This window comes from Podarcis vaucheri (assembly GCF_965113315.1).
Source record: "Podarcis vaucheri genome assembly, chromosome: 2".
Classification (NCBI taxonomy): domain Eukaryota; kingdom Metazoa; phylum Chordata; class Lepidosauria; order Squamata; family Lacertidae; genus Podarcis; species Podarcis vaucheri.
The window spans coordinates 88,481,485-88,499,216 of NC_138760.1; the positions used below are offsets into that span (position 1 = coordinate 88,481,485).

Here is a 17,732-nt window from a genome sequence, read left to right on the forward strand (position 1 = left end):
ATATGCTACTGTGCCTGTATATGAAGAAGGTAGTAGAATTGGCTGAGAAAATAGAAGGCTGGTTGTATTTTGGAGTGAGAAATCATAATAAAACACTGAGATAAAATGTACCAGTATGTGGTAGAAAAACAAGGATTTTAACTCTGCTTCCTTTTTATTTTGAGTCTCATAATACAAGTTGCTTGCCTGAAAGCACCAGTTTATACAATCATTATATGATGATTTTTATTTATTTTGCCACATAGAGATGTTATTTAACAGGGTCATCTTTGCAGTTTCTTCATTATTATTTTTAAAGAGTAAACACAGGTTTTCAGAGATTATCTCTTTAATGGATCTCTTCAGTGCTGCTAGAGATATAAAATGTTCTGCTTCAAGTACAGTGATTTCAGGGGTCCAACTTTTTGTGGCCTGCCAGGCTTTCTTCAAGGTATTCAACAGCCTGGGAAATTATATTTACATTAAATTATATTATATTTGTGTTCCTTACTCCAGGAGTCACAAGATCTTCGTATCTTCAAGATCCACAACTTAGTCACTTGCCCCTGAGGGTAGGGTAGGGAAATTTATACTACCTCTTTCCTCACTGGAATGTTAAGCTCTAGTGATATGGGTGTGTCAGAATAAAACAGAACTAGAAGCCTGTTCCTTTACCAGCACTAGTATAATATTCTCTTGGGTAGAATTAGCATGCTTATTTTAGAATGAAAGTCTGTTTTCAATATTTCATTCTTTTCAGTATAGGTTATTCAACTTCTAGCTTTCATTTGCTGGAAACTAATAAAAGTGAGACATACTATAGGTCAGCTGGAATGGAAGGATGAATAATTGAGTTGAAAGTAGAAAACATCTGTGCATCTCCTGAAGTACATTGAATTAGTTCTGTGTCTGATTTAAAGGTACAGATGCATGACCTTTGTGGGTTGAAAACAAATACCAAAATTCTACACAATGGAAACTCAGATTTTGTGCCAAGAAAAGCTGATTTTTTTTTTTTGACACACAATGCACTGAGAATGCAATACTTGAGATAAATCTTAGGGAGAGGTCTGGTCCCACTGGGTGGACAAATTAAATACAGTTTGCAACGGTGAAGACTACAGATTTTCTATCTGCAGTAACTAATGAGTGGAGAAAATTCTTAAGAGAAAGTTCTGTATCTTGCCAGGGAGATTAAGAAATTTAAGTCATTCATTTGTTCATTATGGTTTATTCAGATTTGCAGTAATTCATTTATTTCATCTCATTTTTTTCTGTTTTTAATATTTCATTTGACTATTTGTTTTAAACTACAGTGGTGCCTCGCAAGACGAAAATAATCCGTTCCGCGATTCTCTTCGTCTAGTGGTTTTTTCGTCTTGCGAAGCAACCCTATTAGCGGATTAGCGCTATTAGCGGTTTAGCGGCTATTAAAGGTTTAGCGGATTAGCAGCTAAAAGGCTATTAGCGGCTTAGAAAAAGGGGGGAAGCGAAAAAAATCACAAGACTCGCAAGACGTTTTCGTCTTGCGAAGCAAGCCCATAGGGAAATTCGTCTTGCGAAGCGCATTGAAAAACGGAAAACCCTTTCGTCTAGCGGGTTTTTCGTCTTGCGAAGCATTCGTCTTGCAGGGCACCACTGTATTTGTTCTGCTCTGCCAAAGAAATGCAGCATTTTGAGTTAGCTTATGTTGTAGTTTATTTGGGCCAGAGTTAACTTCTGTTAGTGTTACATTCATTCTGTTAAGCCTTTACTGTACTTTGTGATGGTCTGATGGCTAGATATAAATAATCCAATTCTGACGTGCATACATTATGCAAATTAAACTAATTTGAATATGTTTGCTGTTGGTGGTGGTGTTGCTTTGCTGAATGTGAAGTGGATAATCACCTGAAGCTCTGCCTCACACACTTGCAGACATAGCCCAAGGTTTGAACTTCTCCTAAGGTGAGAACTACCAGTGGTGTCAGCAAATATACATTGCCAGACCTCACTTGGCCTGCCAACACAGAGTGTTTGTGTGTGCTTTCAGCAGAGAGGAGGAACATCCAGCCCATAGACCAACTGCTGCTCTCAGGGCTTCCCAATCTTGTCCTCCAGACTCTTCCCCATCCACCTTTTCCCTGCTGTTGGGCTGTTATCTATGGGCAATTGAACAACGTTCAGAGAGCTTGGCCCATCAGATATTGTAGCTCAGCAGTGGGGAAGAGGAAACATGGTTGAGTATGCATGTTGTTCAGTATGAAAACAACAACCCTTTCTCACCTCATGGAGCTGTTGAGAGAGAAGGAGATCACTCTCTTACTCCATGAGCAGTTTGTTGTGAGAAAGGGAACCCTTTTCCAGCAAGCAGCATGGAAGCCAAGAGAGCTGAATGTAATGTGTGTGTGCACATACTGGCTCTGTCCACTTTGGGTTTTGGCACTGCCTACTGTTGGTATGTTGCTTACACCAAGGGAAGGTGGCCTTGGTGCAGGGCAAGTTTCCCTTCCCTTTGCTTACAGGTTTAAAGTAGATCAGGGCATAAAGTTAGGGCAATGTTCCTCAAACTTGGGTCCTTAGCTGATGTTGGACTACAACTCCCATTATCCCTAGCTAGAAGGACCAGCGGTCAGGGATGATGGAAGTCATAGTCCAACAACACTAAGTTAGGGTGGAATATCTTTATGTAGAAGCCTGCTGAGACTGATAATATGTTTTTGCACTTTTTGTGTTTTGTGGTTGTAACTATTTTATTTGTTTTATATGTACATATTTTATTGTTGTAACCAGCTCTGAGACCTTGTAGTACAGGGCGGGTAAGAAATCTAATACTGTAAATAAATAAACAACTTCATCAAACATGTTTCAAGCCACATTTAAATAGTGGAAAGGTGGGATAAAAATCCATTACTTAAAAAAACCACACCTAAATAATGAAACTTCCTGTACATCCAAAATTGAGGAGAAAACTAGACTATAATAGTTTACACTGATGTGCATATGGAGGGGCATTTAGCCCTGTGATTCCTCTGCCTGCAGTCTGAAGTGTTTCAATTCAGGAATAGTTACCACCTCATCTGTTTGTGGGAACTAGGCCTAAGTCAGGCAGAATGTGAACAATTTTATAATCAAAGTATTTAACAGGTATATTACAGTGTGCTGTCCACCTGTGACAGTTCTGCTGAGTGACACTATTGGTACATCAGGGTGAAAAATAAAGCTATTCATTGCCATTACTGCCACATCACAGGACTCTATGGCTTATTTAGTCAGATTCCACTAGGATTTTCTGCCACTTGTATTCAAGATTTCAGCAATCTGGTAAACCAAGGAACCTGGTATTTCCAAATCAGATGCTAAGAAATGACTATTCCACAATTAGCTTTCGTTCTTGCGTTTGTTCATTTTTTCCTTTTTTGGTAAAAATATTTATTCTTATGCCCCATAAACACTGGTAGGCCTATGTTCAGAGTACTTGCATTTGAGTAGACTGAGTAGAAGATTAAGACACAAGAGAGGAGCTCAACTAAAACAATGAATGTTTGGGAACAGTTGAATAAAGCTATGGTATAGGCTTGATGTAAAGTGATGGAAGCTAGCTATATCAATGTTGCTGTTTTAAAGAAAACTAGCTGCATTTGTGTTAGAAATAAGGCTGCTGCTCACTGGTGTAGTGTAATCTAGGAAGAAATTATAAGCAAACTCTACAAACTCTTCTGTTGAGGTATTTTATTCTTTCCTAATGAAAGGAAGTAAATTTAATTTGCTTGATGTTTCAATTTCCTGTTGGTTCATTTGATACTGCTGCTGTGTATATTCTTGTCTGATAGGTATTTCCTGTCTCGTGTGTGATGACATGACTAATTTATTGCCATGGGGTGAGATCTAGTTATGGAAGTGTGTGTTAGGAACAAAAACACTGAATGTGAAGAGAGTATGCCAAAGGAGATGGGTCAGGAGTGGCAATTGAGCAAGTTTTTGTAATGGTCATGTGCCAACCTACTCTAATGCTTGAAAAACTCCTAGAAAAATAATTGTATTTCACACACACAAAAAGTTTAAATCTTTTAGAAATCTAAACCAGTAATCTTTAAAAAAGAACTGTATCAGATTGTTGTGCTGACGTAGGATAGTAGCTGCGATTCTCAATTATGCATTCCTAAACACCATTTATTTATATTTAGGATATTTACATGTATGTCAATATGTCCATTATTGCAGCTCATAACTTTTTAATAGGCAGTTAAATAAGAAGTTATTTGTTTCACTTGGATGATGCAGCACTTTATGTCAGGTGCGGGGAATCTTTGGCATGCTGGATGTTGCTGAACTACAACTACCATCATCCTTCGCTGTTGGCCATGCTTGGTGGTATGGATGGGAGTTGTAGTTCAGGAACATCTGGGGGACCAATGGCTCACCACCTCGGCTTTATGTTATTCATTGTTGTGTTTCTTTTAAAAATATATCCTTGAATTCTCAATCCACCACTGTTTGGGGTATGTAAAAGATTCTCAAAGCATACTGAAAAGCATTCACTCACCTAGCAACCAGTGTATGTAAATATATTTTGGTGTGAAAACATTATTTTATGTGTTATGTGGAGAGTCCCCTTAACCTTTACAATTGATGTTTCTGGAGAGAAAGGAAGGAACTTGTGTTAAGAGATTTACTTGGAAACTAAGCAACTAAAGCCACTTCCCCTTGACCTCCATGAAGCCATCACTTTTTATTTTGTTCCTTTTCACTATTTGCCCTAACTTTATCTTACCACACTATGACACCATGTATAATGCTAGTATCATCTAAAACACTGTCTTAGTCTTCTCAGCGCCGTCCAGAACTCTGCTGCCAGCTCATTCTCTCTCTCTCATCTCTCAGTCTATACAATGCGCTTCCTTAAATATCTGCATTGGTTTCCCATACTATTTGCATCCATTCCCCACAGCCTTCCCCAAACTATCTTTTCATGTTTATTTATTGATATATCCCTACATTCCTCCAACTCTACCACTCACAGTCACCCAAGGGTCTTCTGCCCTCTGAAATGATTACATATCCCTTTTTTGCCCTTGAACCAGGACTCTCCACCCAGTAATGTTACATATTGCTATCTCTTTCAAAGCCCACATTACCCATTAAGCATTTGGCTCTAATGGTTTAGTTGTCACCCCCAGTTACAACAAAGCTGTCATCCCCAGTTATATGTAACTGTGCTTGCTTACCTTCATCCTATATTACGCTTGCCTTGTACATTCTTCCTTTCATTCGTTGCCTCTCCCCCCCCCCCTTTTGTTTTTCTACAACTCTCAAAATTAGACTCTAAACTCTTTGAGGAAGCAACTCTTTACATTTGGTTTGCTCTGAAAGCATTCATGGTGCTGTAGTAGTAATAGTAGTAGTAGTAGTAATAATAATAATAATATTATACAGTATGTGATAATAGGAATTATTATTATCATTACTTCTTAATGTGTAGTGGGATAATGTGTAGTGGACTGATGATCATTTTAAACTTGGATTTGCCTTTAGTCTTTAATGTAACATTTTTCTTGCAGGTGACTTAAATTTATCTGTTTTTCTTACAGTTCTATCTTCAAGACACTAAGAGTAGCAATGGTACCTTTATAAATAGTCAGAGATTGAGCAGAGGATCTGAGGAAAGCCCACCATGTGAAATTCTGTCTGGTGATATCATTCAATTTGGCGTAGATGTGACGGAGAACACGCGGAAAGGTAAGGGTACGGATCACTTTCTTTCCTCTGTTTTTAAGTTGAGAATCTCAAGTATGTTCTATTCATAAGCAAGCTTTAAAGAAAAACAAAGCACTTAGTTTAGATTTGGTATTTTACAGTATCTTCTTAAAAGCATCTCTTCATGCACCCAGGCAGATATACCATCCTGATTGGGATTATGGTGCCGGTGGATATGCTTTTAACCCTTCCAGCTTTTGTCAGAACCATTTGTGCTGCTGTCCCAATCGAGACTGCACCTCCCTAATGAGTGCTGATTAGAAGAACAACATAAACAAATGCAAATACACATTTAAGAAACATTGTAGTGTGGCAGCGCCTTTATAGACTTATGGTATGTCATTACTTAGCCCTAATAGTTTTACTGAAGGGGAACACAGAGGTCCTTTAAATAAAAGAAAAATAAATGAACACCTTCTGTATAAGCATTGGATTTGCTGTTACTTTTCTGCACGTTGCCTATTCCTGTGATGCCTTTTTTTGCAAACAGATAATGCTTTTAATTCCAGACGAGTGTCAAAACATTACAGAAATCAGCAACGTCTGAAAAATAAACTGGTGGACTTGCATAATTTTCACATTTTATAAAATGTGATTTAAGGGAATCAGTCTATCGGAAACTTTATATGTTTCCCAATTGTTTTAAAATGAAACCTGTAGCTTTTTCATCAGGATAACTGGCTCTTCATGGACGTCTGAACATGTTTTAATCTCAACACTTCTTTTTGTACATTGGGTGTTGTATTTGATGATATTTATCTCTAAATACCCATCTTGTTTGTTTTTCTTAAGTTAGTGCATTGCATGAGAGGGAGAAGTAGAATTCAGTGCCATAGAACTACTATGTGATACTTTATTTACTACTATTTATTTCCTGCCCCTTCTCCAAGATCAACATTTCAATGCAGGCTTCCAGCAGCTACAAGAAATTAGGATGGGAGAATATGATTTGTCCAAGACCACCCAGCATGCTTCATAGCTGAGCCCAGCACTCTATAGCACATTGGCAATAAACTCACTATTGAACACTTGTTTGTTTCTTTTTAAACTGGCTAGTCTGGAACATACAGTGTATGCTTTTCTTTTAGCTGGGTTAGATGTATTTCAAAATGTATTTACACATGAAAGTAGTGACCACCATTTGAACAAATTTGGCAGGTAATTCTCTTTTCAGCATTTAAATTCAAATCAATATATCACTTAGGATAAAAACTACCTTTTCTATTTAGCTTCCTTTTGCCACGATGCATGAAGCCAGTGTGCTTATGCAAAGACTTGTTGTGCACAAGGAATTTACCTACATTTCAGTGGCATCTCCTCACATCTCATGGATTGATGCTCTAGAGGTTTCTATGATATTTGAGTGTGACTCAGGAGGGCTGCTTTCGGAAAGTGTGTAAAAGTGTGTAAAATACTGTTCCTGCTGCTTCGGATCTCTTTTACCTGAGGTGGAAATGCTCTTTTCAAGCACACATTATCATGTATCTCTGACTATGCTTTTTACAGACTCCTCTAATTGTTGCAAAGTATTCTTTTTGCTGGGACGCGGGTGGCGCTGTGGGTTAAAGCCTCAGCGCCTAGGGCTTGCCGATCGAAAGGTCGGCAGTTCGAATCCCCGCGGCGGGGTGCGCTCCCGCTGCTCAGTCCCAGCGCCTGCCAACCTAGCAGTTCGAAAGCACCCCCGGGGGCAAGTAGATAAATAGGTACCGCTCACCAGCGGGAAGGTAAACGGCGTTCCGTGTGCTGCGCTGGCTCGCCAGATGCAGCTTTGTCACGCTGGCCACGTGACCCGGAAGTGTCTCCGGACAGCGCTGGCCCCCGGCCAATAGATGTGAGATGGGCGCACAAACCCCAGAGTCTGTCAAGACTGGCCCGCTCGGGCAGGGGTACCTTTACCTTTACCTTTATTCTTTTTGCTAGGGATGCGGGTGGCGCTGTGGGTTAAACCACAGAGCCTAGGACTTGCCGATCAGAAGGTCAGCAGTTCAAATCCCCATGATTGGGTGAGCTCCCATTGCTCAGTCCCTCCTCCTGCCCACCTAGCAGTTCGAAAACACGTCAAAGTGCAATAGGTACCGTTCCGGCGGGAAGGTAAACGGCATTTCCGTGCGCTGGTCTGGTTCGCCAGAAGCGGCTTAGTCATGCTCGCCACATGACCCGGAAGCTGTACGCCGGCTCTCTTGGCCAATAAAGCGAGATGAGCGCCGCAACCCCAGAGTCGGTCACGACTGGACCTAATGGTCAGGGGTCCCTTTACCTATTCTTTTTGTTCCCCAAATTAATTCATCAACATGCCTGAAATAGTATAGGGTTTCTTAGTCTTACTCTTTCTGATCTAAGGTTGGTCTTACACACTTAGGCAACCGATCTAATTTTCATGTACTTGTTTTTGCATAACTTTTGAAAACTTGTGGTTTTCAAGCTTGTGGTTTTTTGTGATCCTCAAGAGTTGTCTGAAATATTGCCCAGTCTTAAACAGTTTTCTGGTGCCTGCTGTCTGAACAATTCAGAATTGGATCGACATCACAGAGTGGCATGGGCCTTAAGTCTATCTGAGCTTTTTGACACCAACACCCAATCATCCTCTGTTTAACTTTGCTTGTACACTTGACTGTTTTATTCTTTGTCAGAGAGAATTACTTCGGTATTATTGAATGTTTTGTTGTTTTCACTTTTCAGTGACTAATTTTATTGAATACTTACTTAGAACTTACAATGTTAATGTTCTTTCCAGTCACCCATGGATGCATTGTCTCAACAATAAAACTATTTCTCCCAGATGGTATGGAAGCTAGGCTACGGTCAGAGTAAGTGTAACTTTGCAGTTGTTCTAATATCAAACATGTTTCAGATGGTTAAGAATTTCTACATAGCAGGACTAAAACTGCTGTCTAATACAATGACCTTAATATTGCAGAGCTAGGGTTATTAACATCACCACCCATTTGGTATAAGACCATAAGTGCTCATCGGTTTAGAGACATCTGATTTATTTATTTATTATTTATTTCACAAGATTTATACACTGCTTGTTTGTAATAAAACCTCAAAGTGGTTTACCAAAAGAAAGAACAATAAAATTACCAGTAAAAAAAAAAAGTTTTAAACAGCGGGAAAATAACCATATGAATCCCTGTGGACCCATGTGTGTGGGTGAACAACAAAAGAATCGTCTGGGTGCCTATATTCAAAAAGTGGGGCTAGTATACAGAGAACCCCAGTCGCAGAGTATTAAACTCATAAAAATAAGCGGCATGTTAATGTTAGGAATATAGGATGCTAGACCTTTTTATCCCATTCAGCTGCACACAGCAACTGGCCTCTTTCTACCCCCCTTGCAATGAGCAGACCACATGCCATTAAGTTTAAAATGCTTTACTTATAGATTCAAAGTCTCAGTCATGCCTTGTTCCATGCAGCAACAAAGATAATACAGGCAAAAACACATTTGCGTAGAAAATGCAGAATATGCTGTAAGCTTGGGAGCAAGCTTACACACATCCTCCTTAGTTGGTTACACAGTGCAGCAAGAAGGGGGAAGGAGGACAGCAGCTTCGCTTCTTCTCTGGGGGCGAGGGGGCATGACCTAACTGAGTCTATTTAGCAAGGCAGCTCTGGTCCTTTACTCAGTCATGCACTAACTAGCACTCATGCATAGTTATGTTTAACTGTAATCTCCCACAAAAACAACTGTTTAAAACTTTCAAAAAATGATTAACACCAATGATAAGCTAAAAACCAGATTAAAACACATGCCAACCTTCTACATGTCTAGATAGGCTTGCCTAAACAAAATGTTTTTTAGCAGCTGCCGAAAAGAGTACAGTGAGAGTGCCTGCCTGATGTCAATAGGGAGTTCCAAAGCGTGGGTGCTGCCACGCTAAAAGTTCATTAGCTTAAAAATGAGGGAAGTGTATTATGTGGCACCTGTAACAATGCCAGTTCTGCAGATCGAAGTGGTTGAGTTGCTGGATGTGGCGTAAGGCGATCTCTCAATTAAACTGGTCTCATGCTGTGAAGGGCCTTATATACTGATAGTAAAGTGAGACGCTGGCCTTGGCCCAGCAACAAATCAGCAGCCAGGGCAGGTCTGAGCAGAGGTGTTATATTCTGACAGGATCCCACTCCTGTCAGCAACTGTGCCTCAGCATTCTGCACTGCATGCCGTTTCCAGGCCAAGTGCAAGGGAACCCCACATAGAGTGCATTTCAATAATTCAGTCTGAAAGTAACCGATGCATGAATTACTGTGGCTGGGCTTTCCTGATCCAGGAATGGTCCTAGCTGCCATACCAGTCTCAGCTGGCAAAAGACACTTCTAGCCACTAAGGCTACCAAAGCCTCCAACGACAAAACTGGATCCAGTAGCACTCACAGGTTGCAAATCTACTCCTTCAGGGACAATGAAACCCTATTCAGGGTATAGAAGGATAATAATATTTTAAACGGTGATGTTTTTCTTCTACAGTGTCATCCATGCTCCCTTACCAAGTCCTGTTGATAAGGTAAGTCCTAGAACATTTCTTTCCTTCTGACACATAGACGTAAAAACAACACTTTTAAAAAGAGCCAAGTGCTTTGAAAGACATATGAAGTGAATATTGATTCCTGAGTACATCTCCTCACCACCACCACCCCAATAACTTCCATACTGTTTGAAAGTGTGGGCGTCCTGCTTTGAGGATGCCAGTCAAAAAGTGGGATGCAGCAAATTGTTTTGAAGAAAGCGTTGAGACAGAAATGTGCCTGAGGGCTGCACGCATTCCATTTTTTATATAAGCACAAACTTATGCCATCTCAAATTGCTTTTTAATTTTTGTTATGATAGTGAAAAATGTTACCTTTTAAGCCTTAAAAGCAATATAAGATAAATTCAGCGCAGCAAAACTTATGAGGGACATGTGTACAGACTTAGGAGGATACATACACCTCAGCAGTCTTAAATTGTTCTAAATAATAATAATAATAATAATAATTTATTTATTTATTTATATCCCGCCCTCCCCAGCCAAAGCTGGGCTCAGAGTGGCTAACAACAGTAAAAATAGCACAGTTTACATGAAATCACAATTAACTGAAATACATTCTAAAATCATCAATACAAATCAATACATTCTAAAACCCATCTTTCAATAATTCCCGCCCCCTTGAATTCCTTTTTGGAAAAAAAGTCTTGTTTGTTTGTTTGTTTGTTTGTACCGCACCCATCTGATTGGATTGCCCCAGCCACTCTGGGCAGCTAAATGAGTCTTATTATTCTTTATTAAATTTCTGTACCACCCTTCATCCAAGGATAGCAGGGCAGTTTACAATATAAAAACAAAAAATGCATAACATAGTAACAAACAAAACCAAGAACAAAACCAAGAATATATTTTTAAAAGTTAATATGTGATTGTAGGAATTTGTGTAAAAGCTACGTTTACAACGTACAAGAAGCCTGCACCTGCTTTGTGTCTCCCTTCTCATGCTGAGGCAAAACAGACAATGATTGCTGACTTAGCATTGCATTCTGAACCAAAAATCATGGTTTGCTTTACTCCAAACAAACCACAGTGATAAGCCAAAGTTGTTTTTTGGCTATCCAGTTAGGGCTTGAAAGCTTTTTTTAACATAAGATTTCTCAGACAACCCAAATATAAAAGTCAGAGGTAGGATGTTTAATACTATGAGTTTTTTATGTTTAGCCTCCAATACTGTGCTACAGTTTTATACAGTCCTAAAGGGTGCAGTACCCAACAATTTAATTATAGATATCCTTAATTAACTAATCTTGTTGTAAATATAGATTAAAGACCAGTGCTGACTGAAAAGCTGGCTTGTGCTTTACAGGTACCTACATGTATTCTTTTACAATTGGCTGGGTGCGTGCGGTTTCTTGCACAATGGACATTCCAGTACCATGACTAATATCATATTAATATGCTCTATCAAGCTGCTAAGCAATTTACTAGCTTAATTTCTTCAACATAAGAAAGGTAACAGAAATCTAGAGAAATAAGACAAATATACATAAAACCAGCATGTCAAAAAATGAAAAGAAAGAAAATTGAATAAAACATCTTTTAAAAATGGGCAGCTTAATTAGGCTTGGGTAGGCTTGCTGAAATAAACAAGAAAAACCCAGCACATTGCTTCATACTAACTGTTTTGTATACAAAAAAAATGGAATTCCATTTAACTTTCAAATAATTTATAATTTGAGGGTGGCCAGCAAACAATGATAAAAAGAAAAAATAGGGGTAACTGTTAGCTCAAAATAAGGATGCTCTGTAAATGTATACATGTGTCCTTTTTTCTTTATTACAGTAGCTTGCATTTATGCTGATATTAAGGAAGTCCTTGCAAAAGTTTTAGAGGATAAAAGCCTTTTTTTGTTGCACTTTTGCTATTAACTTCATAAATCGAGTGAACTACTGATGACGGGCCTTCACTTGTTTGCATAAGTGTTTGAATGGATTAAGAGGAGAGTTAAACAACCAAAATAAGAAAAGAAGGGAATGTTTTGATTCGGTTTATTTTATATACATTGAAAGTATTATGGGTTTCAGAGAAATTTGTTCTTCAATTTCACAGGTTGCTGCTAACACTCCCAGTATGTACTCTCAGGAACTGTTTCAGCTTTCTCAGTATCTACAGGTAACTTTTCTTTTGGGCATATGTATAATTCCTGTTCCTTTATATTGTATAGGTTTGACTGAGTGTTCTTCTACATAATCAGTTAGGAACTTCTGTGTGGCAAATATATTAGGAGTAAGGCTGAGACTGGATCAGCTGGTGACATCATGCATATAATGGACTTTCTTGTTATAATGTTTGAAATTCTAGAAAGCAGTTCCAAGTGTTTTCCCTGCCATGCATGCACTATAGTCATAATTAGTATCTGTAGCATGCTAGTATTAACCTAATCTCAGCTCACTGTTATGATTAGCATTCCTAACTTCTGTCTCCCAAGTATGTATGGGGAAATGGTCTGGGGTGGGGGTTGGAGAGGAGATGGGACACGCAGCATATTTCAGTCTTGCCCCCAAACTGCTGTAGCTGCTCTCCAACCAGTCCCCCTGATATCTGATACCCACTTTGGCAAGATACCCAATGAAATTTAAGGTAGATTGGAACACCAAGTTGCAGGAGTAAACATGTTTCCTGCAAGTCTCCTAAACCCCATTCTCAGTTGGCATTTTCCCTTTATATCCTAGTAAAATGTATCTATGGGAAGTTCTAATCTAATGTATCTATTCCTACAAGGAATAAAATTAAATGCACTTCAGATCTCCCAGAGGGGCTATCTGGCATTACCCCTTTTGTATTCCCTTTGATCCATTTCTTCCTGGACTGTAGACAAGAGTGAGCCATATAAATCTCTCTTTTCTCTTGGCCTACGTACACAATACCAGCTTAAAACATCTAGGTTTCAATTAGGATTGAAGCTGGTTTGGGGAATAATGCATCAAAATGCAGCATTTCATAAAAACAACCGGATAGTTATAGGTTGAGACTAATGCATGTACACTGCTTCCAAAACCAGTGGTGGGAATGCAGTCAATGCAGGGTTACACCTTGGAGGTTTCAACAGTTTTAATATTGACATCTGGAAACTGCCTGTGCCAATTTGCAAACCTCTGATTGTAGTAGTATTGTGTGCAAAATTATAAAGTGCAGCCAATTTTTTTGGGTAGTGGTAAAGGAGTTGTATTTTGAGCTCATTAAGGAGAAGATATACAGGCACCCCCCCCTTTTACACATGTTCAGTATGCGCATTACCATGTATATGCACATTGTGCTGAACAGAGAAGTGAATTTAAAAATTGCTAAACTTGCCTCAGAAGAGCCAAGAAAGGTCAGGGAAAGGCGCAAAAACAGTGCCTAGCAATCCCACGAGCCTTTGCAATTGCAGTCACGAGAGCCCTTGCACCAACTGTTGAGGCCTGTAGCGAGTTGGAGGTTGAGGAAGGAGGTTGAGAGGGAACGATTGTGGCGGAGTTTGGCAGAGTTTGGGGCGGAGTGTTCAAGCCATTATTTGAGGCAGCACCTAAATGCAAGGCGCCATCACCTTCCTTGGGTGACGATAAACTCAAGAAGCAGCGAGTGGTGCCCACGCTGGAGGAGAAATTGCAAGTGCTGGACTGCTTCCAGGATGGCATGAGTGTGTGTGCCGTGGCACGCAAGTTTGGCAAGAATGAGCCCAGCATATGTGCCTTTAGGATATGGGAGAAGAAAATCCAGGCAGTGGAGCAGTGAGTACCTATACACCTACAACTGCCAAGGTCCCAGCCAGGCGCGGGATGAGGCCCTGGTGAAGGTACATGAGGCCCTGGACCTGTGGTTAGATGACGTGAACTGCAAGTGTATCCTTGTCGACAGATACACCTTGCACAAGAAGCCACTCAGGCTGTATGTGCACTCCTGTAATGGAGCTCCAAGCCAGCTCCGGTTGGCTGGCCTGCTTCAAAGTCACTTCAGTTTAAAGAATGTTGGCCCCTGTGGTGAAGCTGCATCCATGGACCAGGAGGCTGCCCAAGTGTGCCCTGACCAGCTGAAGAGACAGAAGCACCAGCTGCCCATCACCATGTTCCTCTGCAAGACACCGCCAGCCCTACCCGGTGAATCTGACCCACAGCCGAGCACCTTGGGGTACTGGTCTACCCCACTTGTTTATTGAAAATCGTCCTCTAGCAATGAGGAAGACTGAGTGCCACCATGGCCACCATTTCTGCCCATCTGGTACTGGGCTGCTGGTTTTTCAAAGGGTTTTTCTAGGGTTTCCAGAGGTTTAGAGGGTGTTTGCAGGCTTTTCCAATGGGTGCTCCAATTATACATGGTTTCATGTATGTGCGTGGTTACTCGAAACACAACCACTGTGTAATTGGGGGTTGCCTGTATTCCTATTGACTACCAAGCCCTTTTAAAAAAGAAGGGTAAAGTATGCCACCTAGTGGTTTTCGGTAAATATAACTTTGAACATGTTGGTGAGAAATTGGCCTTGTTCTTTCAGTTTCTTTGAACTTTGATAGCTGCTGAGCTGCTTTCTTTTCCTTGAAACAGAAGTAGTCCTTGAAGTGTTTTTGTCTTTATAACTCATACAAAGCTTACAGTGAGATGGGCCCCAGCATCTGTAAGAGGCCAGAGCACGTTCTAACATATATGGGAGCCAGAGTTCATTGATGTCTCAACTCAGCCAAAATAATCGTATCTAGTTATAAACACTGAGGTACAAAAGACAGTGTGTTGAAATCTCTCACCCTTTTAAACCATTTAACTCTACTTTGTAAGTGCTGATATGTATTGCTACTGTGTTGTACTAATAGGAATTTTTTGGTTGTTATTCAATGCAGGAAGCCTTACATAGGGAACAAATGTTGGAACAGAAATTGGCCACCTTGCAGCGATTGCTTGCTGTCACACAAGAGGCATCAGATACTAGTTGGCAGGTATTTTGTGTGATGTTGATTTTGGACCTTTTCAGATAGTGCACCTACTTATCTGTCATAACTATAGATTACTTGTGAACTAATCTGAAGTGTAGTTAGCAATGCTGTAAAGCATGGCCAGTGGTTAGGGGCAATGGGAGTTGGAGTCAAACAACATCTGGAGGACACCACTTGGCTTTCCCGGTAGTAAAGTATTGCATAAAACCCACGTTCTTCTTAAATACTCACTGTGTGTTTTTACTGTATTACGAATGTGCTTGAATTTCTTTCTAACAGGCTTTGATAGATGAAGATAGACTACTATCAAGGTTAGAGGTTATGGGAAACCAACTACAAGCATGTTCAAAAGTAGGTAGTTTGCTTGAATTTAGAGTTTGAGAACTTGGAGTACTTGATAATATCAAAACATGTATTATTTGTTTAGCAAATATAAGAGGGAGCCTTTCTGGATCAGATCAAAGGTCCACCTAGGTCAACATCCTGTTTCTCACAGTGACCATGCACATGTTAACAGGAAGCCTACAAGCAGGGCAGGGAACCATTTGCTCCACTGTTGCCACCTCCCCTCATCACCTTTAAATTTAGTGACATACTTCCTCTAGACATGGAGGTTTCATGGAGCAATGATACCTAGAAGCCAGTAATAGGGGGAGGAAATGAACTCTGTGTACTCAAGGAATTGTATGATTTTGGCATTTGTTTTTATTGGGTCTCTGACTGTATAATGAAATTTGTCCTGGTTGACATTTTAAAAGCATTCTAAGCCAGTAGCCATTTCCATTCAGTGTGGCAGTACCACGATCATGTTAGTGCTGAAAAAATGTGTGTCGTCTTGCTACTATCTGTTCCTTCTGTTTTCGTGTTCAGTTTATTGTTTTTAGGATGAAGCTCCATTTAAACGTAAGCCACCTTGAGTGGCTCATAAAACCAGAGTACAGTGGTACCTTGGTTCTCAAACTCAATCCATTCTAGAAGTCCGTTCGACTTCCAAAACGTTCGCAAACCAAGGCATGGCTTCTGATTGGCTGATTGGCCCCAGAAATAATGTCAACAGCTGAAACAGACGTTCGGCTTCCAAAAATGTTCACAAACTGGAACACTTACTTCTGGGTTTGTGGCGTTCGGGAGCTGATTTGTTTGTCAACTAAGCCATTTTGGGAACCAGGGTACCACTATATCCATTATTTGGATAAATAATTAAATTATCCATCATTTAAAGTATCCATGATTTAAATAAATATTTAAATTTATATATTTAAATAAATATTTAAATTTAGTGTGCATTATACTCTGATTAGATAAGTTAATTTAATCTTTGTTCCTCAAAAGCAGTGTTGACTGATTCACATTGAAACAATTCTAAGTCATGATATAAAATTATCAAGTCAATTGACTGCTTTATATGCAGACTTTATACTCTGCAATCTGTGCATGAAGTGTTATTTTCACTGCAGCCACGAGAGCAGGGAGAGCTTATCTGGGATAGTCATTCAGTGCTTTCTTAAAATAGCCAGAGCAGAGTAGTTTTTGATAATCAACATGAGATAGCCAAAGATCTTTGGTGTCAACTAGTGGCTTAGCTGTGTGAGGCAGGATTTTATGAGCAGGCCTATCCAGAGACTTTGTACACCTTTCTGGGCCTCATTTGTATCCAAGAATTACCACAGATGAATGGGAAAAGAAAGAAAAAATGCAGAGGCATTAAGAGAGATGTAACCATCTCACAGAATCCTGTAACTCCATTTTTGCTTTCTGTGGTTTCACTGCATGCTTTTTCAAATTCTGCTTCACAGATCTGGGCTGCTGCAAATGTAGCATTTTCATCATCTTAACATTCGTTAAGAGCTTGGGCACCTGCTATGGTAGCATATTCTCTTCCCCCTTCCTTCCTTAGCAGTGAATTACCTGCTTCATTTTGCCTTAAGAACTAAGTGAAACATAAGTATAGAGCTTTAGTATGGTAAATGTTAATACGATTCTTGTTTAACCAAGGTCTAAAATTACATTGTAATGCTTGATTTAAATCCTGATTAAGCTGGAGCCTTGGTTAGTGTTATCTGCAGTTAAGCAAACATCAGCAGAGACCTTGCAGTTAAGGTCTCTGCTGATGTTTCTTTAACCATAGTTTACATATGCGTGTGTCTTTAATACAGTCAAACCTCGGTTGTCGAACATAATCCGTTCCGGAAGCCCGTTCAGCTTCTGAAACATTCGACAACTGAATCATGGCTTCTGATTGGTTACAAGATCTTCCTGCACTTAGCGGAAACTATGTTGGACGCTCAGCTTCCAAAAAACGTTTGAAAACTGGAGCATTTCCTTCCGCGTTTTTGGCGTTCGGGAGCTGAATCGTTCAAAAATGGAGCTGTTTGGGAGCCGAGGTTTGACAGTAGTTCCTGAAAAGGAAGGGAGTATGCATTTCCAAAGTTAGCTCCTGGCCACTAACTATGGTTAAGGAGTCAGTGTTATGCCTGCACCTCTCTCTTACATCCCTCGAACATCCCCCCTTTTCTTTTCTCTTTTTAATGAGGAAAGAAACCTTAGAATTTTGCATAGCACAAGCGTAGTAGCTTCAGTTTGAAATGGT

General features: G+C 39.9%; 1 protein-coding gene across 17 annotated transcripts in view; it reads left to right on the forward strand.

Moving 5' to 3' along the window:
- Positions 1–17,732, forward strand: part of SLMAP (sarcolemma associated protein) — an 89,520-nt gene that overhangs the window by 34,248 nt on the left and 37,540 nt on the right. For 9 of the 17 annotated variants that reach the window (XM_082209475.1, XM_082209465.1, XM_082209477.1 and 6 more), the window contains exons 2-7: positions 5,550–5,703; positions 8,450–8,522; positions 10,183–10,219; positions 12,291–12,353; positions 15,050–15,145; positions 15,422–15,493. In XM_082209475.1, coding sequence (XP_082065601.1) covers positions 5,550–5,703; positions 8,450–8,522; positions 10,183–10,219; positions 12,291–12,353; positions 15,050–15,145; positions 15,422–15,493 — 495 coding nt within the window. The remainder of the gene's footprint in view (positions 1–5,549; positions 5,704–8,449; positions 8,523–10,182; positions 10,220–12,290; positions 12,354–15,049; positions 15,146–15,421; positions 15,494–17,732) is intronic. The other 8 variants (XM_082209476.1, XM_082209479.1, XM_082209478.1 and 5 more) reach the window with 1 other exon arrangement.